This window comes from Coptis chinensis, chromosome 3 (assembly GCF_015680905.1).
Source record: "Coptis chinensis isolate HL-2020 chromosome 3, ASM1568090v1, whole genome shotgun sequence".
Lineage (NCBI taxonomy): Eukaryota > Viridiplantae > Streptophyta > Magnoliopsida > Ranunculales > Ranunculaceae > Coptis > Coptis chinensis.
In genome coordinates, this window is record NC_141458.1 from 40,085,921 (window position 1) to 40,106,593 (window position 20,673).

The 20,673-nt window shown below is 37.7% G+C and overlaps 5 protein-coding genes across 8 annotated transcripts; 3 read left to right on the plus strand and 2 right to left on the minus strand.

The window, feature by feature from the left end:
- Positions 1 to 2,631: 2,631 nt before the first annotated feature.
- LOC147509589 (B3 domain-containing protein REM9-like) lies at positions 2,632 to 4,095 on the minus strand. 2 transcript variants are annotated; one of them, XM_086601883.1, is made up of 5 exons: positions 3,915 to 4,095; positions 3,657 to 3,806; positions 3,479 to 3,581; positions 3,289 to 3,371; positions 2,632 to 3,111 (listed from the first exon to the last, which is right to left on the minus strand). In XM_086601883.1, exons 1-5 carry the CDS (start codon positions 3,972 to 3,974, stop codon positions 2,851 to 2,853), a joined length of 657 nt encoding a protein of 218 aa, XP_086458009.1. In that variant the 5' UTR covers positions 3,975 to 4,095; the 3' UTR covers positions 2,632 to 2,850. The 2 variants fall into 2 exon arrangements, with proteins under 2 accessions (XP_086458009.1, XP_086458008.1); XM_086601882.1 differs by having other exon boundaries at positions 3,479 to 3,806; positions 3,915 to 4,092.
- On the plus strand, positions 4,039 to 8,670 carry LOC147509590 (Pentatricopeptide repeat (PPR-like) superfamily protein). The gene is made up of 2 exons (XM_086601881.1): positions 4,039 to 4,951; positions 6,620 to 8,670. The coding sequence occupies exons 1-2, from the start codon at positions 4,128 to 4,130 to the stop codon at positions 7,566 to 7,568; spliced, it is 1,773 nt and encodes a 590-aa protein (XP_086458007.1). The 5' UTR covers positions 4,039 to 4,127; the 3' UTR covers positions 7,569 to 8,670.
- A 685-nt stretch (positions 8,671 to 9,355) lies between these two features.
- LOC147509591 (Glutaredoxin family protein) lies at positions 9,356 to 11,539 on the minus strand. Of its 3 annotated transcripts, none has more exons than XM_086601886.1 (5): positions 11,459 to 11,539; positions 11,217 to 11,370; positions 10,281 to 10,354; positions 9,805 to 9,903; positions 9,356 to 9,705 (listed from the first exon to the last, which is right to left on the minus strand). In XM_086601886.1, coding segments are annotated over exons 1-5 (399 nt in total). In that variant the 5' UTR covers positions 11,460 to 11,539; the 3' UTR covers positions 9,356 to 9,634. The 3 variants fall into 3 exon arrangements, with proteins under 3 accessions (XP_086458012.1, XP_086458013.1, XP_086458011.1); XM_086601887.1 differs by having other exon boundaries at positions 11,517 to 11,538; XM_086601885.1 differs by lacking the exon at positions 11,459 to 11,539 and having other exon boundaries at positions 11,217 to 11,422.
- A 65-nt stretch (positions 11,540 to 11,604) lies between these two features.
- On the plus strand, positions 11,605 to 18,765 carry LOC147509592 (mraW methylase family protein). The gene is made up of 5 exons (XM_086601884.1): positions 11,605 to 11,985; positions 12,079 to 12,333; positions 14,178 to 14,246; positions 15,479 to 15,671; positions 17,886 to 18,765. Exons 1-5 carry the CDS (start codon positions 11,614 to 11,616, stop codon positions 18,296 to 18,298), a joined length of 1,302 nt encoding a protein of 433 aa, XP_086458010.1. The 5' UTR covers positions 11,605 to 11,613; the 3' UTR covers positions 18,299 to 18,765.
- Positions 18,766 to 18,972: 207 nt separating this feature from the next.
- Positions 18,973 to 20,134, plus strand: LOC147509593 (truncated transcription factor CAULIFLOWER D-like). Its single transcript, XM_086599237.1, has one exon. It carries the CDS (start codon positions 19,330 to 19,332, stop codon positions 20,059 to 20,061), a length of 732 nt encoding a protein of 243 aa, XP_086455363.1. The 5' UTR covers positions 18,973 to 19,329; the 3' UTR covers positions 20,062 to 20,134.
- The last annotated feature ends 539 nt before the right edge of the window (positions 20,135 to 20,673 follow it).

A 20,673-nucleotide genomic window follows, 5' to 3' on the forward strand; every position in this document is an offset into this window, starting at 1 on the left:
CCTTTGTTATATTCCGAAAGCTGCTCAATGCAGAAGTTCTTCAAGCGGAACATTCTTGTCAGTTCATCAGAGGTCGTACTACGAGCAAATACAAGCAAATTTGTTTAATTTGTTAGTAAGGCTATACGCTCTATCCATCTGCGTTGCAACGTCTCGCCAGCGAGACTCGTCATCATCCACCGCGATATTGCCACCAACTTTAGCCTTCATCTCACCATCGTTTTCTTTCCCATTCACCATATCGCCCTGAGGTATACGAAACCTTAAATACTTGGAACGGGTAGCACTTAATATTCAACAAGTACAAAATAACATTACCTTCTTATAGGCAGGTAACCACGATTCGATCTCCCAATTCAAAGGTCGATAGATTTTTTTTTCTATTTTCATGAATATCTCTTTCTATATCAAAAGGCCAAAGCTTGCAAGTACCCACATCTCAACTCTATGTTTGCAAACCCCAACCGATCCTCGACACACCTTCTTTTACGGTCACAATTTTTTTTTTAAGATTAATTCCTTCTTAGTTAAACAAGCACTTATCAAGCTTATTAGTGTGAGGCGCATGTTCCCTAATTTGATTTGCCGTCATCTTTATTTCCATGGGTCCAATTAGCAACCATATACCGTCATTTACTAAATTACCCTTACTAATGTAATTAATTGCACATGGTCAAAGTCACTGACTTTACTGGATCCGAGTTACCCGCTAGGTCAGCCGATCTCACAATTACAAAGCATTCTAAATTAAGTTAACCTTAACTAAGTTATTCACATGGCATCGCAGAAATTTCAATCACACTGTTTCATTTTTTTGCAGTAATGTGATGTCTATTCTTTGCCGCAAGGAACGAATTCCATCCGCAAAAGAGAGGCGGTGTATGTATCAGTGTACTTGTACCCCTACGAACAACCATCATTGGGTACTACTATAAGAGCCGCCCACTAATGAGGCGTGCTTGCTTGCCCACTACCATGGGAGTCCCGCTTGCTTGCCCGCTACTATGGCATCGCTTGCCTACTAGTGAGGCGGGCTTGCTTGCCCGCTACTGTGGCAGTCCCGCTTGCCTACTAGTGTGGCATTCGGGCATGTCCTCTATTGAAGCAATGACACTGCCCACTAATATGGCACCCAAGTTATATATAGCAAGTCCGGAGATATGTCAAGGGATTTTTTCTATATGAAGCTTTTGGAAAGATTTCATACAAAAAGGGAAATATCTCATCAAATAAGGAAAGGGTATTTTAAGCAATAAGATTCCTATAAATACCCAACAATCATTTCAAACAAAGAACTTCGTGCATTTTTTAGACTTAATTCCAGAGAACAATTTGGATACGTAGGCAGCCATTGGTGGTACAGTCTCTTCACTCTCTATTAACCTCTCTAACAAGATCATTGGTGTGTTTGTGTGAGTTCTCACCCAAAATATACCGTAGCAACCACTTTACATATATGATTTCTTTCATCATAACATGACATACCAATCCCACTTCAAAGTTTTCAATATTAAAGATTTCCAAGTAGATTAAAAAAAACAGAGAACACACAGAGCTAACAAGTCATAACAAGTATAGCTATCAAAGGAGAACTACATTTCTATACTCACAATATAAAATATGGAAATAGTGTTGATGAAGAAGTCTTACCAGTTTCTTCCTAACATCACCAATCAAAACCTTGAAGAAGGAAGGCCGCTTATTGCTTCCATTCCTTAGCATTCTAACCATTGTATAGTAGCTTAGTAGTACTAATATAAAAGCAACAAAGAGAAGGGCTGTAGTTCTGGAGGGTTTTGGTTGTATGCAAAACCCAGGTCAAGGACTGTACGTCGGAGTGTATATCAAGGAGTAAGCAGGAAAGGAAACGGATGGTTTCTCCTAAGATGAACAACTCGCTAGCTTAGAACGTCTGTCATCTGTCAAAGCATTGTAACGCCTTCCTGTGCATGGTGACGTACTTTACTAGGTGACTATAGTTAGTCACATGGTACTACCGAAAAAAAAAAGACTTTGCATTGGGACTGCGAAGTCTGAATTGGATGATTTTTTGACTTTAGTTACCTAGAAAGGATCCCAGTTGCAGACAAACCTCTGGTAGTCTGACCAATTTTTCTCTGGTTGATACAATGAATTCTATTTTACTATCATATCACATGGCATCTTTCTGTGTCGTTAAGATTTCTTTCGTTGACGGATTAGGAAACGAATACAATTAAAGTTCAACATAAGTACCCTTTTTAATTGTATATTGGATCCAAGTCTCTTTTTAGCATCCTTGGATCTACATCAGTCCGGCCCCTTATGCACTGGTAGTCTGGTACCATGAAAACATCAATCCAGTTGGAATATTAACCATCAGAACTTCCTATTTCAAGTGATAAATAACGAGAGGTATGTACTTCAATGTGTAATATCTTAGAAATCGATGGGAAAAAAAAAAAGATCTGATAGTCTATTGCAAAATATACTATTGTAAAGTGTAAGATTTGGGTCATTTCATGTGGCAATGCGATTGGATAATATGACCAACAGCAGAACCATTTTTCTAGCAACTAGGAAATGCCTTTATTCTTGATGAGTGTCCAGAGGGGAAAGGAAAGCTTTAAAACTGGAAGCAGAAGAGGAACTGTTAAGAGCATTTACAAAGGACGATATACAGCATTCCTGAACTCTTTTAAACAAGGTGTTCACAGGCATTCTCATATTACAAGCGCCAAACAAAATGGTGATATGATCAAATCCGAAATATTTATATATTTATAAGTCTAGAACAAACAACTAAACAGAAAAAGAAGCTTAAAGCGCACCACGAAATCCTTCCAGGACAATACTGATGCATCGGTTCAGCTAATGTCTAACTATGGAAACTTTGAACTCAATTTGATTCCTATCAACAAGCTCAAAGATACAGTCATCACCAGTTTTCAAGTGATTATCTAAAGCAAAAGCCTTCCACCCCATGATTAGCTTGTAATGATGCACTCCCTTCTGAAATGTTCGAACAGCATAACGAGCATGCCATGGACCACCATGTGAAGTTCGAAGAGTGACATCTCTATCTTTAGGAGCATCTTTCAGATATTTTCTGGCAAAGGAAGTAGGTATATTCTGCAAGTATATTATACGCATTATGTTACTAGATTAACAAAAACTGAGGAGAGTACAAATATTAGCTGCAAAGATAATTATTTTTTGTGTCTCCATCCTTGGGAAGAACTGTTTCACTTACTGATGTATTTAGTTTCAAAACTGAAGCAAATGTCACACAATATGTTAAGTGCTCACCAGAGTAAAATTCCTGCTCACGAAGCTGCAACACATATTAATTTTGCAGAAGGGATGTTCTGAAGTAAATGCAGTTGTAGACTCTGCATGAAGCAAGCAACTCCTGGTTATCGCATTTTTCATTAACGAGAATAATAGCCACGAAACAAGAATTGATCAAGATTAATTTTACAATAATTAATACACTTACCAGGTTGTTTTCTTCTAGGTTCTTGCTCAGCACAATGTGAATCATTTTCATCAAGGTTCTTAGCAAAACGTTCCTCCTTCTCACATGTGTCTTTACCAAATATCTTATAGATAAACTCTGAATTACCATTGTATCTAAAAATTAAAATGTCACCCAATTCTAAAGTATGATGGCTTACAAAATTTCTCCACTCTTTGCACAGAAACACGCCCTCATCAAATTGTTTAACAGATACTGTCCATGATCTGCTAGTAGAGCTTCTAAGAATGAAATTTATGGGCACATTATCATCATCAAAGTACTTGATTATAAAAGCTTTTGGCAGAAACTACAATGTAAAAGATTGGAGTTATTAATAATTATCAAAATAGAGAAAAATGTAAACACAATACATAAGTAGTAATAAAGGTGTAAATGAAGTTCATTATAGTCTTACCAGCTTGTTCTGAAAATCACCAATCAAAACCTTGAAAAAGGAAGGTGGTGTAATACCCATTCTGCAAGCTTTCTAGCTTTTGTTTAGTTTCTAGGGACTTAAAATCCTTAAATACTGCTTACTTTTACCCATAAAAAAAAAAAAAAAACGACCCGAAGCCCGACCCAAAATAGAAGCCCTTCAAATATATGTATGAAAATTGACAAGTAGAAAATGGCAGTCCTTATTAGTAGTCTCTTAAAGCGTTGCGATTCCGTCAAGAAATTAAAACAAATCCAGTCTCAAATGATAGTTTCTTCAATTATTGAGAAACACAACAATTTACTTCTAACTAAACTAATACAACTTAAAGACTTGTCTTACACTTGTCTCTTTTTTTCTAACATTCCTCAACCCAATGACTTTTGTTACAATGTCATGATACGTGGACTTACAAACACGTGGCACCAATTCAACCTTGCTCTCCAAGTTTACTACCAAATGAAGTTTTCAGGCATTCAACCAGACAATTTCACATTCCCTTTTTTACTCATATCATGTGCCAATCTTCCTTCTTTGAGTCATGGTACAACTGCTCACTCTTTCATTATTAAACTCGGGTTCGACTCGTATTCTCATGTTGTACATTCCTTGATTACAATGTATTCGAGGTGTGGTGAATTGGGTTTTGCTAGGGTACTGTTTGATGATATTCGTGAAAGAGATCTGGTTTCTTGGAATTCCATGATTTCGGGTTATTCTAAGATGGGTTTTTCGGCGGAGGCGGTTGGGCTGTTTAAGAGGATGAGGGTGGCGGGTTTTCAGCCGGATGAGATGACTTTGGTTAGTGTTTTGGGTGCTTGTGGTCATCTTGGGGATTTGGATTTTGGTAAGTGGGTGGAGGGTTTTGTAGTGGATAATGGGATCGAGTTGAATTCGTTTGTAGGTTCTGCACTCATTGATATGTATGGGAAATGTGGGGATTTGGAATCAGCCAGGGGGGTTTTCGATCGGTTGCCAAACAAATATTTGGTTGCTTGGAATGCCATGATCACCGGGTAAGTTACTCGATATCAACATCTTAGTTTGGTCCGTGTTTTGATTTCTTCTTATACTTGTTCACACCCTTATATCCAGACTGATAGGAGAAAGCACATTCTCGGTTGACTTGTTTGTATTGCACTGTGCATGAATGAGTGAACTAGAGAAAGATGTTGGAGAAAGTAGGAGAGATTAGTGAGGATTGTTCGTGTGCTACCTTTGCTTATAAAATATTACGTGTCTTTGTGAAGAACGGCCTAGAGGTTTAACGCTCTATAAGAACTGGTGTAGAGGCCAAGAGAGTGATACTTCCTTGAGAAATATTGTGAATGCCACTAAGAAGAGAAGAATGGTTGTATTCCTACCGTCTGACTATTATGTTAAGTTGGTGTCAGACGTTGCACTTTTTATTATTACTTAACAGATATTACACATTTAAATGGTGGGTAGTGATTAACTCTTTTAGAGCATCACCAACTTGTGCCTTGTATGCTGAGGTTTAGTTTGGGAAGCACAAATTACGTACCCATGCATAAAGAGGGACATGTCACCCCCCTCCAAACACAATGTACTCACTTTTTAAAGCTTGCCCGGTTTTTGGAGAACCAATTATTGGCAACTTAATGTATGTTTTGACCAATATCTGACTACTTTTACCAGTTTTGAGATACACGAGGTAAAATTTCCTCAATTTTTTTCTGAAATTGGACTCTAATTTGTGTGACAATGATTGGAGTCCAGTGATATTGTTATTTATTTCCAAGTGTTTCGCTGTGACGTTCAAGCTACTTACAGCATGGAGTAGCCAAGGGTGTCAGTCTCAAGACACAGATTTTGTAACTACTTCTCACTTGACGATTGTACGAGGGTAAAATTGTAACTATCTTATTCCTCATATTTGATCGTGAAAATCAAATAGTATTTGTTTAATAACTTGGGCCATAACTTACTGGTTTTTTGGTAGAGGGGAGATAGGCAAGATCTTACAACAACTATATTTCCAGTTGTACCCCACTTGTAGATCATAATTCTGGCCCATTTCTACCATAAGATTCCTGATGGATAATAATTTGATAGAGAAGAGTGATAAATTCTGACACACTCTCATGTTTAGTCCTGCCGATCAGATTATTCACCAACATATGAGAACCCGGTGGTGGTGGGCATTGAGTGAAAATTTTGATCTAAAGGTGGGGAGAAATACAGGTGAAAGTGTTGAATGGTCTTCTTGTCTATCTCTCCTCTACCACACAGCCATTAAGAGTTCGTTCAAGTTATTAATAAACTCCTATGTGGTTTTCCATCTAGACTTACTTAGTATATGCATCAGGGGAATAAAACAAAATGCCGTGGAAGTTCGCAAAATCTGTCAGAATTGTGGTTGATATTTATGATTTTTTTGAGACACTGGTATTTTGGCCACTCCATGGTCCAATTTTTTTTGGAATTCTGGTTTTCATGGTATAGAAATTTTGCCCAAAAAAGCCTTTTGCACTGAGCTCAGGGGACCACCTCCCCGAGCAACCACATGCTTGCAGTAGCCACCGAGCCATGACAGTATCACAACACTTGGAAAGAAATGGCAGTATAGGCTCCGATGTTATCACACAAACTTAAATTTCAATTTTGTCAAATTTCTTTTAGGAATTTACACTTGAGTATTTAATTTTCCAGATCCAAAACAGGTATGCACAAAACGGGGCATCAAACAGCGCAATCATGCTATTTCATGACATGAGAAGGGCAGGCTTGGATCCAGACAAGATTACACTTATTGGTGTATTATCCGCAAGTGCCTCCATTGGAGCCCTTGATTTAGGGAAGTGGGTGTCTGAATATGCATCGCAGAAAGGCTTACAACACAATGTATATGTTGGGACAGGTTTGATCGATATGTATGCTAAATGCGGTAGAATAGATGACGCACTCAGAATCTTTAATGGTATGCCCGAGAAAAATGTTGTCTCCTGGAATTCAATGATATCTGCCTTAGCTTTTCATGGGAGAGCCCAAGAGGCCATATCATTGTTTAAGTGCATGCTAGAGGAGGATGGAGCTATCTGCCCAAATGACATAACTTTTGTTGGTGTGCTTTCTGCATGTGTGCATGCTGGATTGATTGATGAGGGCCGTCATTGGTTTTATATGATGCAACACACATATGGATTGGTCCCAAAGATCGAGCACTACTCTTGTATGGTTGATCTTTTAGGACGTGCAGGACGTTTGCGTGAGGCTTTGGATTTCATTGAGGAGATGCCTGGAAAACCTGATGCAATACTATTAGGCGCATTACTTGGTTCATGCAAGAATTTTGGGAATGTGGAGGTTGGTGAACGGGTAATGTGCCTACTGCTGGAATTGGAACCTATGAATTCAGGTAACTATATGATCTCGTCGAAGATATATGCCAACTCAAAGAGGTGGGATGAGTCCGCGAGGATGAGAGGGTTAATGAGAGAGAGGGGTGTCACAAAGACTCCTGGTTGTAGCTGGGTTGAGGTTGAGAATCAAGTTCATGAATTTCATGCAGGTGATGGCTTCCATCAGATATCAAGAAAGCTTGATGGAGTCATTAACTTGCTTAAAGAGGATATGAAGATGAAAGTATTCATTCCTTTGACTGACTTTTAGGTAAGGAAGATAACTTTCTTTTTGCTTGACTACTTACTATACAGAATACTCCATGCTCTGTTGGGTGAGTGAATTATCTACAGTTCCCGGAATTCACAGCTTACAACACGTGACATGGGCAAGAGAACATTTGGCTTACTTGTAACTCAAAATTTCTGATGTATGATGAGAAGTATGGCAAGAAACTTATTTAAAAGTCACCTGGACAAGCAGACAATGATGATTTACTAATGATACGAGGAGTAACATTCTAGACCATTTCACTCACTTGCAACAAGAGATTATTCCAGGGGATCAGTTTTGAAGCATGCAGGGTCTCAGCTCAACAGATTCAGTTAGGCGGATGTTTCCACCATAATTAAGGTTGGTTTATTTAAACAAGGACAGACTCTCTTTGAGGACTCTGAGGCCAGCTGGATCAGGAACTTGTTAAAGTGAGAGTAATCATCAACTAGTCATTCATGCCACTTTTAATGCCACAGTTGATTTATTTGCTGGAATAAGTTGTTTCTCATGGCATCTCTGTCATCTCCTAGAAGACATTGAACTTCACTAGCACTTTTGCAAATATTCCAGTTAAATGGACCTTTCAGAGGTACTGTCCTCCAGACAGACTTTTGATTCCTGCATGCGGCTGAGGGAAATGGCAGCAGATATCTGCTCCTCCCTCTCTTTAGTGGCAGCTATCCTCTCTTTGTAGATGTTACCGCCTGCCCTTCACTGTCTAGTTTATTTTATATGTTTTCATTAAAGTTGTAGGTCACCGAAACAAAAGCAAATATCTCATACTTGGATCTGATGGCATCTGTGCACTTTAATTTGTCTGGTTTTCTTGGCATGTATGCTCTGGAATATGAACATCAATATTTGCAGTTTGATCCGTAAACAGGTGCTACTGTGTAAAGTGTAGGTGTGTAGCTACGTTACTGTGTAACAAGTGTCTTAGATGGGTGTACGACTCTTTCTATGCCAATGTAATGTATGTTTACTTGTGAAGGCATCTGATGTAATGGATTTGCTTTACCTTTTTAACTGTTTCCAAAAGATAAATCATAAGGAACAAGAAGTGTCTTAGATGGGTGTACGACTCTTTCTATGCCAATGTATTGTATGTTTACTTGTCAAGGCACCTGATGTAATGGATTTGCATTACCTTTTTAACTGTTTCCAAAAGATAAATCATAAGGAACATTGAGTTCCCCGGATTGTTATTGTAGACCGACACCCTACTCAGTTTGCTCTGTAAAATGAGCTCAGCGTTAATTGGTGTCTACTTCAAAATTCCAAGATCTAAATCTTCAAATTTGAAACCGACAGCAAAGTTATCACAGAACTTGCATCTGTTCTGTAATTAGTTTTTCAGTGGTGCGAAAACTCAACTATCTTCTTGCAAGACATCTGCTTTTGTTCAAATCCACCCTACTTTAGCATAAATTTACATTGACATTTTTACAGGTTAGATGATATGGTGGGCAACCAAATGGGGGTGTATTTTCATATTCTTCAGAGTACATGAATGCTAATAACGATCCCAATAGGAACGCATAGCATCTCTACGCAACTCTGCTACTGCAGGTTACATGTAACTCTTCCTTCCCAAACTGACCATTAAAATATGCAGCAGGTAAACATTGGGCCCATACACCAAAGAGGCTCTGCTCAGTTGCTCACTATACCATGATGTTACATGTACTTAAACAGTATTCCATGCCGGGTCAACCCTCCATTCAACTTAAGGCACTTCTCATCATTACTTAGTTTCTAGACGATTTTGAGATACAAACATCTGCAAACAAAACACTAATAGAAAACACTACCACATAACGGAGCACGAGTGCTTACAATAGACCTCGTACATATTCTACACCAAACTTTGCTTCAACGGAAAAATGGAAAATAAACTCAGTAGAGAACACAAATATCTCAAGAACATGGAAACTGTAGCAAAACATTCCAGCATAAATATAGAGCAATCCAATCAAACACTAGCCATCATAAATGCGTTATGGAAAATGGAATAGTTCATAAACATATTCCAGCAATCAGCAATTATTTTCATGTTTGTCTCAGAGATCATCCTTCTTTGCAACACCTAGGAGCTCAGCCAGTTTGCCACTTTCGAATGCTTCAACAGTATCTGCAATTGGATGATAGATTAGTCTAAAGTAGAATCTTATCGTTAAACACATATGAATTTGATTGAATAATTAACAAAAGTACAATGACTAATGAATACCGTCTGAACCACCAATGTGTTTCCCGTTGACAAACACTTGAGGAACTGTACGCCTCCCTACAACCTCACTCAGGGCATCCTGTAAATCCCATCCATCATCTGGAAAAATACACATATCAGTAAAGGTATTACACCAAGACAATCTAATCAAATTTTATTTTTTCTGGGATGCTCATGAAGAGTAACAAGACTGTCAGAAGAGAAATGATTCTTCTATAAACCTTTTTGTCAGCCTGTCCACCGGATTCCAAGTCAAATAAGAAATTATGCCTATTATGGAATTGTCTTCTGAGAATGCTCTAGCCATTTCACTTTTCATTTTATTGCTCTAAGAACTTTTAGAATAAATTACAGATATTGCTGATATATGGTAATGAAGGGGTAAACCAAAAAGCAAAAACTAAACATGCATTCATGGATTACAATTATAACGGAACCTTGTTTTACAGCTATCATCTAAGAAGTATCGTATGAACCTCTCTCATCTAGTTCAATGATATGCGGAGACTGATTCAACTCTTTGAAAACAGCTTTTGCCCTCCTACAGTACCTGCACAGTAACAAAGATAGATAGGGAACACATAGGGTGAAAGGAACGACTCAGCTTTTGCATACGTGCTTGGAGAATGTTTATTATCAAACAATCTTGTCGCTAGTTATTATTCATAATCAAATAAACTCTAGAGAGAAAATAACAGCTATGATGTGCACTTTTTCTAATGACAGTTGTGTCAATTTATTTTGCGAGGTATACATACCTAAAAATGGAGAAGGGAAACACAGGTAATGCAAAGGAAAAAGAAAGTTGGTCAAAATGTAGTTCTACTAATGAGGCAACGATTCGAAACTAGGGACTTTGGATCTAAGTTTGCAAAGAAATTGTCTTCCAGATGGAAGTAAGTAAACAGCTGGTCCCAGCTGTTCAATGGAGGATGTAGGATTCTTCATAGATAGACAAAGCAGTTATCCAGTGGAGAAGGAAGCTGAGAAGAAAAGTTCAAAGTGAATACTAAAATGGCAATTGTTAAAGATTTACTTAATATTTCCAACTGGAGAAGACAGTTTCAGTTTCATGATTGTTCTTCTCTTTTTAGGAAGTACTTGGAGCAAGGCTGTAGAACAGCAAAGGAAGCATACAAATTCTTTGGCATCTTTAACGACTTATAGCCGATTTTGAACGTAAGTTGGAAAACAGAAATCCAAAGAGGAGCTGAGGAGAAATAGTTTTTTTTTTTTTTAATTTGGATAATGTTTACAAATAGTTTATTCCTATTTACAATTACAAAAACAAAATAGTGAATACAACTAAAAACTAAACAATGAAACAAAATGTTTGCAAGTTACTACTACAACTGCAACATTACAAGAGGACATATAATATGTTGAGTAATTAATGAGGTGAAAAAACTTACGGGCAATAAGACTTGGAGAAGATAACGATGTGATGAGACGAAACAGTTTTCTTAACAAACGAAGAGTGTGAAGCTCTTGCTGACGTGTACAGTGAAGTAGTGAAGAGAAAAACAAGAGCTAAATTGGCCATACGACTCCTCCTGCTCATCATCACTTGAAATAATAATAAATCAGTCAGTACATACCAATTTAATAACAAATTATTATTATATTTATATTACTTGGCGGTAGGACTGCTTACTAATAATAAGTAGTTTTTGGGATCTCAATACCCCTCTTTATTATATAAATAAACTAACCTCCTTTTAACCTTCAATATTTCGGTACAAATCCCTTCATATTTTAGTATTTATGTCAATAATGATCTCGATATATCACCATCTCGTTATATATCGTATGATGATGTCTGGGGGGTTTCAAAGTTACTCATACTCAAATTTCATGGCAGTGTCTGCTCCAAGACTTGTCTTCTTTTCACGACACAGGCAATGCCTATTTTCTCCTCTCCTTTCTATCTCACTCAATTATTCCACTCTAAGAAAAAAAACCCATACTGCTACTAAAAGACCACCCATCAGCAGCAGTGATGAGGAGAAAAGGAGGACACGTTCAAAGATAGAATTTGACTGGAGGCAACAGCATTATTATAATCTTGATGGTGGTCATATACCTGTATTGTTAGGAGAAGTTTTGCAAGTATTTGACAGTCGTGTTCCGCTTCGTTCTTTCGTTGACTGTACACTTGGTGCTGCTGGTCACTCCTCTGCGGTTAGTGTTTATTATTATTATAAGACTGTGTCGAATTATTATTTGTTATGTTAATATGTTGTTGTTGAAAATTTTAATCTGGGGAATGAACAGATAATTCAGGCGCATTCGGAAATGGAGATATATGTTGGTTTGGATGTTGACCCACTAGCACATGAGAAAGCTGAGACACTAATGAATATTGTGTTAGACAAGGAGTTGGGTGGGAAAGCTTCTGAAGATTTACAAGTATATACTTTTCAGAAGAATTTTAAGGATATTAAATCAGCTCTAGGTGAGGTTGATGAGAAGTTATTAGTGCATGGAGTTGATGGGATTTTGATGGACTTGGGAGTTTCATCTATGCAGGTTTGGTTTCTATTATTGGCTGCCCCTTATGTTTAAACCTTATTATTGGTTTGTTAAATATGCAATGTGCTTTAGTCTTTGAATTTACTATCTGAATCGTTGTAAAGTTGGACCAATGTTGTTCCATGCATTCTAGTAGAATTTATTGAGATTGGTGTGTAAAACCTTGTTAGCAAGGTTTGGAGTAAATATGCTTTTAAACCTTTAGAAACTCTTCCTGCACCTGACAGCAGTAAGACACTTGAGAATCTTCTCTTTAAATGGATTACACATTACGCATCTCTTACTTTTGCTGTTGTATTTCATTTGAGTCCTGTGCTGAGACATTGATAGACTCAGACTGACACCCCTGATATTTGGTCGATCATGTATGGGTTGCAAATGTGCTGCTCAAGGTTGAGACATAGCTTGTAGAGTTGTAGTAGAATGGAAATTATATGGTAAGGAATCAATGTGGTCAATGGGAAATTTCTTTTTTAGTTTTTATAGTAATGTGTACTTCTTCCTTTTCTTTCTCTGTGGGCTTTTATTTTGTAAGTAGTTTCAATGCTTGGTCTTAGCTTATTAGTTTTTTTTCCTAATTCCCCAAGTATTGATGCTATCCTTTTTGTTATATCAGTATATTAGCCATCTTGTTCAACAAGCCAGTCATCTTGTAAACTAATGAAGTGAAAGTTACAACCAACTGGAATTTGGCCATGTCGATGACAGTTATAAATTTATATCTTAAGAAGTCAAAGGGGCCATTTTTAAAATATTGGAAGTCGTCAGTACACTGAGCAATTAAGTTGAAAAGCATTTGCTAGTCATTACAGGATCAATTAACGACTAGTCGATTAGGCCTAGTCGGTCAAGTATTAATCGGTCAATCCTCCTGAATAAGATTATTCACTCCTAAGTAAGTGTTCTACTTTGTGATGTACTGTGTCCTCTCTTTTTTTTGTATAAATGTTGTATTTCACATTTTTGTAGGGTGTCATCCTAGACAACTCTTCTTTTCTTTTCCTAACTATATATATCATTATTTCTATATCTACCATAAGAAAAAGTAACATGTATAGCTACATACAATTGATAACATGAAATGCAACACTAGAGTTATTACCTAATCCATTGACAATAAGTTATAATTCAACAACGAGACAGTAAATTTTAATTAAAAAAAAAAAAAGCAATGCTAAGGGCATTGCTACATTGGGAAGGAGAGTTGTTGATGCGATGGAAGGGAGAGGTGCGGAAGAGTTGTGGTCTATTGTTATCGCTTTTCTCCCTTTATCACGGTGAAACCAAAACGGATCAAATGCTTGTAAAACGAGTTAGCTGACGAGTTGTTTATGACTTAAATCGGCCAACTTGGTTGACTAACTGGGGATATAGTCATGGAGATTGGGTTAACAATTAATTTGAAAGTCGGCTCGATCTTGAAGCTACGAGCTAGTACTCAGGAAGTGATTGTTGATTAATCATCTTAGAGACCAGCTGACTACATCGTCGGGAGATTACTGTAGCTTGCAGTAGATTTATTAAGATTGTAAGATGAACCTGAATTGTTTCTTTGGAACAAAATGGGCTTGTAGGGACCACTTGAAGAATTTCTATATGGTACTCTGTATGCCATGTGTGAAGGAGATGTCGTATGGTTTGGGTTACTTTGTAATACATAAAACAGTTAAGAACCTCTCTTACTTCAGTGGGAAGTTGCTTCACAATATTCTTGTTTTAGGAGTAGGCTGAGTTATTTTCAATTGTAATATAAGTGAAAAATATCACTTAGTAACTCATTCTGTTTTCTATGTACACCAATTGTTTTTATGATTCTCCATGCTTATACTTCGTTTTCACAGGTGAGCAATGCCGAGAGAGGTTTTAGTGTCCTTAATGATGGACCTCTTGACATGCGCATGAACCCTAAGGTGAGTGCTGCTACAAGTGTGTTTTTAGTGGAAATTTTTTATTAATGTGCTTTTAATTTTATTATGTTTTTATTAATTTCATTGGCTGAATAGGTATATTATTCGTTTATTGATTAACAAGAGGGTAATTTTAGAAAAGAAGTGTTATCAAGAGCATCTATGCGCCCCCAGGACATCCAAACTAGACAATAGACATGCCAGAAAGAGATGATTAATAGACTATGGTTCTATCGTGGAAGAGTCAACTGGAACAGAACTTTGGCGCATCCTTCTCCAAGCTCCCTAGCTGATTAATCGTCTGAGTTTTTACCCAGGAAATATGCCAAAAATCCTAGGAAGGTAAGCCGACCCCACTTCTTGTGCGGGTTTAGAAACAACAATAGCAAGCAAAATCGTTGTCACCGATTTTCCTTCTGGTAGACCAAATAACGTAGCAAGGTTGTTCGCCTCCTATTCTGGAAACTCCCTAAGATGTAAGTTCCATTTGTACCCACGTACAGTTTTATTCCAATATAAGCCACTGCAATTCTTCCGAGTAACCACCGTCTATCTTCGTAGGTTTGTCCTCAAGCTATTAGCATGCAAAAACTTCTTGTTTCCCTACTCAATCAAATAGCAGAAATTTGTCACTCCTCTGCAGCTAGATCTAGATATTTCTTTAGAGTAGTTTACAGAAGCATAACGAAAATATCATGTATGTTTTAATATATCAGTAATATATATTAACGAAATCTGGTAACCAATATCCAGATCCACTGATTCCTCTTCTCCCCCCCCCCCACCCCCCAGCTTAGTTTGTCCATGAAGAGTAATATCATCTGTACAATAGAATGAAAGAAAGGCTTGCTAGAAGTTCTTGAAATTAGCTGAGCTCCCTAGTGCCCATTGAATCCTTTTTTCTGTTTCTTTTTCCCCCCTTCAAACTTTTTAGTGTCGTTCCCTGCCCATCTAGTATTGTTATACTTGTTCGTCTGTTCTTGTTTCTTCTTCATTCTCTTTTGTTCTGTCCTATCCAGTATATCAATTTGCAATGCGGTAAGTGGTCAATAATAGATGACAAAAGAACTGGAGCAAGATCCTATCTTGGTCGTGGAACTGATGAAGAATCAGCTCTCAAACTGCTAAGTCAAGTTTTGAGAGCTGAAGTGAAACCCTATTAGAAAGTTCCAGTTGTAGTAAGGCTTTATTCACATATTTGTCCTCCTTTGGGACTGATTGCAAGTTTATGACAGGCAAGTTTAAAAGCAGAAGACATCTTAAATTCGTGGCCCGAGGCTGAGGTGGGACGAATTCTGCGAGACTATGGAGAGGAAAGTGACTGGCATCGTCTTCAAAACAAAATTGTGAATGCTCGTTCATATGGAGGATTGCATTCCACTGGAGAGCTAGTTGATCTGGTGCAGAGTATGTCACCGATGTCTAAAGGTAGGTTATTTTGGCATTCTTTCTTAAGAGTTCTGCTTTACATTGTTGTTATTAATTGGTGATCTTCTGAGGATCATACATTTTTATTATATTTTTTCAGTTTTACCATGCACTGTTTGATGCATGAACAAGGATTATTAATTAATTAGTAGTTTATATTTTATTTGGTTTCCTAATTCAATTAGGAATAGGATTTAGGATAGTTTCCTATTTAGTTTTCAATTAGGTTTAGTAGTTGTTTTCTTATATAAAGGCATCTAGGCCTTCATTGTTGGAGGGTTATTATTGATTATTAATTCTTTGTGAATTGTTCTTCATGTTTGAAGGTTTAAACCCTAGATTTAAGTGTTTGTTTTATTAAATCTTATTGATGTTCATCTATTGTTGAAGCTTCCGCCAACAAGATACATCAAATTTGGTATCAAGAGTCAATCGATTTTGGGGATTTTTTTTTTAGAAGGAAACACTGTTTCACGAGTACTGTTCACCGGAACACTGTTCATCGCGGGTTACTGTTCGCCGAACATTATTCACTGCGGGAAAAAAAAAACTTTTTTAAATTTTCTTGGTTAATTGTCATGGAGTATCGTAAGAGAAGTAGAAGAGAGTCACCGCCGCCGCTCGATCATCGACATTTCCATTGGTTGAAGTACCATGCCGATCACAATTATGAGAGAACTTACGATATGGATTGCAGCCACCGCGAGAGTTTTACTCCTTCAAGAAGGTATGAACCTCCTTCCCCTCCTCCATCATTGGTTGTTAGTTTGAGGCGAAAATTCAAGTCAGAGAAAGGATGCAAATTTTCCTCCCACGAATCGATGTATGATTCCGATTTCGACCACACAAAGAGGGATGATGTTTCCCCTCTTAAAAATTGTCACTACCACTACCATGGAAAAAAGTCACTTTTGTTAGTTAGGCAAACCCACGAACCTTCTCTTCCTGACCAACAAGGCAAATTATCTCAAACAAGGAAACACCGATATAGTGATTCTACATGGGAACATCCTCCACCGTCTAATTATGAAAGCAAGCGGCAGCGCCAACACCTTTTGTTTCGAGCAGCCTCTATAAGCTCTCATGAACGACAAGCTTGTGCTGCCATTGATCCCATGACAGACAAACACACTGACCACCAACCATATGATCCAAGGAATGCTTCAAAAGATTCTACTTCTACACCAACTGAAGATGATACAAAATCCCATGCAGATCATGTGGTTCGGAATAGTATCTTGGTAAGTGAGGACAAATCCAACCAACTTTCAGCATATGATACTGCTGTAAAGCATCATCTATTCCCTTCTCGTCAACAATTATTATCAATTGAAGAGGAGAAACCCCTATTGGATTCTACAATAGTGTAATTTTCACCTGGGGCAACGAAAAATATTACGAAAGAAGATAAGAAAGAAGAACCAGAAGGGATTGATTTTCAAATTGCTAATTTGCGTGTGAACTTTAATACCCCACTTCCGTCATCTCCAAGATATGGGAATTGTAGTGAGTTACTTAAACTTTCTACTGATTATGTGGATCCGTATATATCCAATTTCGAGGAGGATTTTGCTTGCCCCTACAAAGCAGTTCAATGTCTCTTTCGTGACTTCCACTATCCGTTGTGTTTCTCGACAAGAGTACTAGCAGTATTTTGGTGCCATGTTATTTGTTTGAGCTGATATTTGGGCAAAATTCAAGGTCGAATTTTCTGCAACCATTGGAAGGTGACGTATTCGATTATGAACTTTTGCGGGTTTGAAGATTTTCAAGACAACAAACTCGAGAACGAGTTTCTTTTAAGCGGGGGAGTATGATGCATGAACATGGATTATTAATTAATTAGTAGTTTATATTTTATTTGGTTTCCTAATTCAATTAGGAATAGGATTTAGGATAGTTTCCTATTTGGTTTCCAATTAGGTTTAGTAGTTGTTTTCTTATATAAAGGCATCTAGGCCTTCATTGTTAGAGGGTTATTATTGATTATTAATTCTTTGTGAATTGTTCTTCATGTTTGAAGGTTTAAACTCTAGATTTAAGTGTTTGTTTTATTAAATCTTATTGATGTTCATCCATTGTTCAATGGAAGCTTCTGCCAACAAGATACATCACTGTTCCTTGTATGCGTTGGCTTTATCTAGGTTTCTGAACTTTTGAATTCTTACTACAAGAATGGTCATTAACTTAAAATCTGTTGCGAATGAATTACAGGGAGGAAGGGCTGGGTGAAGACTGCTACGAGGGTATTTCAAGCACTGAGGATAGCAGTTAATGATGAACTGAGGACACTAGAGCATGCTCTCTCAGCTTGTTTTGACTGCCTCTCTTTTGGAGGTAGGCTGGCAGTCATCTCATTTCACAGCTTGGAGGACAGAATTGTCAAGAAAATGTTTCTTGACCTTGTTAATGTCTCTGATGGAGATGCGGGTGAAGAGCGATCTAGAGTTTTGCAGCTGGATAATGATGGTTCTGAGGAAGAAACGTGGGTGAAGAAGAGTATAAATGGTACAAACGGGATTATTCTCACAAAGCGACCGATAACTCCTTCTGAAGAGGAAGAGAGGCTGAATCAACGATGTAGGAGTGCTAAGCTTAGAGTGGTTCAGAAGATGAGAAGGCAATGACCAAGCGGCTACCGACTTTGATAATAACTATACTACATCCCCGACCTGGAAACGCTGAAAGCTATCATCTATGTGCTAACTCTGCCGGCTATTATGCATGTCAGCTTGTCAGCCGAGGCCTAGATGTTTATGGATTTTTGCTTATAAAGTTTCATGGAAGAGTCGGGCATCTATTTTTCACTGCTTAAAGTCTCTCTCCGAAGATCTTCAGACCCATTAAGTACTCGTAATTAGGCTGTAAGGAAGCTCCACTTCTCTATCCTGTGGGATGCCAGAACTAGTTCGTCTGTAAAGGAAGTGCTAAAGTTCCTCAGATAACCAGTTTTTCTACCTTGATTCTCGTCAGTACATTTAATCTAGTAAATTAACAACAATGTATTTCCAAATTAACAACAATCTCGTGAATGTATTGTTTTAAAGAGTTCAAAGATGCTGAATATCGTTCTTTGCAAATGTTCGACGTATTCTCCAATAATCTCACTTCTAAATAGGATCAGCCAGGCCATTAATTGAAAACATACACTAGACGAACCAAAAAGCAATTAGTATTTCTTACGTACAATTCATTATCAGTTTTAATTATTCTCCTTAGCCTTCTGATTAGTAAGTACACTATGAAATACATTACGAAATAGTTTGCCGGTGTTATAATGGAACCAATACAAAGAGGGGAATGATCGTACAAGGCTTTTTTCTTTTAAAGAAACTATGCAATTTTCGTACTGCCAACACAGCGGAAAGAACAAAAAAGTTGTATTAAGTTGTTTCCTTAGACCTTACTTGTTTCTATTTTGGAACTAGTTTAAGAGTTGAGTTGCCTAAATAACTCAGGAATCTTGTGTTCCAAGGTAGTTGTTAACTCTCTCTCTCTCTTTCTCTTGCCAGTTGTCACCGAACCCTATAAATAAAACTCACTTGCGCTGCGCACCCTTCAGTCCTTCACTCATATCACTTCACTTCACTGCGACACAGCGTCTTCTTCTTCTCAGTTATTTTTCAAGTCAAGTAGTTGTTATTGCCACTGAGAGATTATGGGAAAGAATAAGATTGAGATCGAGAGGATACAAAACACAAAAAGGAGGCAAGTCACCTTTTGCAAAAGACGACAAGGTCTCTTCAAGAAAGCCGAGAGCTTATGCAAACTTTGCAATGCTGAGATCGTCGTTCTTGCGTTTTCGGAACATGGCAAATCATATGAGTTTGCCTCTCCCTCTGTACAAACTGTTGTCGATCGGTATCTTAAATCTTCAGACGTTTCAACTAAAAATTCTCTACTTGTCTATGATCATCATCATAATGCGAACGCGGGTACTAAAAAAGAAGAAGGAAATAAGAAGGGTGAGTTCTGGTGGGAGAATGTTGATTTATCCGAATTCGATACATTGGACAAGTTGCAGCAACTCGACGTGGATTTGAAGTGTCTTAGAGAGAAAGTTTCGAGTAGACTCGCATCCGAGGTTGGCATGAACAGTGTTGTTGATCATGTTGCTGAAGAGAGTAAAGAAGAAGAAGCATGGTGGGGTTCACTTGAAAATATTCTTGATAATAATGATGTTGTTGAAGACGGTTCAAGTCTTTTTTCTGATGATTTTGCGGCGCTTGGGAATGATGATGTTTTTTCTAACAATGGCAATGTTGGTGATATTGATTTGGAAGGGAAAAGGGAACAAGAGTATTATTACATGGATGAGGAGATTGCAGCCCTTTTTAACTCTCTCCCTCATCCTAGTTACTCTACCTTGCTTCATATTTGTGTTGGTTAAAAGTTATATTGATTTAATTTGGAACAATTTTGCTCTGAGTTTTGTGGGAATTTGGTTGGTCACTGGGATTCAATTGTACTGTGTTTTATGTTTCCTGAATTATGAGGTTGTGCTTTTTTGTTAATTTAGTTCTCTCTTTCTCTCTGTTTTTAGTTTCATGGTTTCTGTTATGCTCTGATGCACCCCCAGGTTTCAATAGTGATATGCTTATTGCGTTGAGATGTTCACCACCCAAGGCCCAATAATGTCTGAAGGTCACTACGAGTGGGGTGACATTGGCGACATTTAGGGGATACACGAAGTTGGGAAGAGGGACACAATGTAATATATTTATTTAGGGATGAAATTGCAAAATCACAATGCCGTTAAAATATTTCTGTAACCGTTTATATGAATGTGGTTTTGTATGTCATTTGAGCCCTGAACACATGCTGGACGAGACATGATATCTGCATGGGTTAAGGCTGAAATGGCAATGGTAATTCTCCCACTCCAAAAGAAAAGTGAACTATTGCTGAATCAAAAGTGTTAACCTTACAGCTTCGTCATTACATGTGTGAAACCTTGTAGCCTACTCAGTCGCAAAGCGAGATGATCCAACAATTACTAACG

What these genes read in the sequence shown, in the direction of transcription:
- LOC147509589 (XM_086601882.1), bottom strand. Translation starts at nt 3,974, where the DNA reads ATGGGTATTACACCACCTTCCTTTTTCAAGGTTTTGATTGGTGATTTT. An exon ending in ACCTAGAAGAAAACAACCTG is followed by an intron (nt 3,372 to 3,478) that starts GTAAGTGTATTA and finishes TGCTTCATGCAG; the next exon opens with AGTCTACAACTGCATTTACT. An exon ending in TGAGCAGGAATTTTACTCTG is followed by an intron (nt 3,112 to 3,288) that starts GTGAGCACTTAA and finishes ATATACTTGCAG; the next exon opens with AATATACCTACTTCCTTTGC.
- LOC147509590 (XM_086601881.1), top strand. Translation starts at nt 4,128, where the DNA reads ATGGCAGTCCTTATTAGTAGTCTCTTAAAGCGTTGCGATTCCGTCAAG. An exon ending in TGGAATGCCATGATCACCGG is followed by an intron (nt 4,952 to 6,619) that starts GTAAGTTACTCG and finishes GATCCAAAACAG; the next exon opens with GTATGCACAAAACGGGGCAT.
- LOC147509591 (XM_086601886.1), bottom strand. An exon ending in CATTGAACTAGATGAGAGAG is followed by an intron (nt 9,904 to 10,280) that starts GTTCATACGATA and finishes GTATTTTTCCAG; the next exon opens with ATGATGGATGGGATTTACAG. An exon ending in ACACATTGGTGGTTCAGACG is followed by an intron (nt 9,706 to 9,804) that starts GTATTCATTAGT and finishes ATCCAATTGCAG; the next exon opens with ATACTGTTGAAGCATTCGAA.
- LOC147509592 (XM_086601884.1), top strand. Translation starts at nt 11,614, where the DNA reads ATGATGATGTCTGGGGGGTTTCAAAGTTACTCATACTCAAATTTCATG. An exon ending in CTGCTGGTCACTCCTCTGCG is followed by an intron (nt 11,986 to 12,078) that starts GTTAGTGTTTAT and finishes GGGAATGAACAG; the next exon opens with ATAATTCAGGCGCATTCGGA. An exon ending in ACATGCGCATGAACCCTAAG is followed by an intron (nt 14,247 to 15,478) that starts GTGAGTGCTGCT and finishes AGTTTATGACAG; the next exon opens with GCAAGTTTAAAAGCAGAAGA.
- LOC147509593 (XM_086599237.1), top strand. Translation starts at nt 19,330, where the DNA reads ATGGGAAAGAATAAGATTGAGATCGAGAGGATACAAAACACAAAAAGG.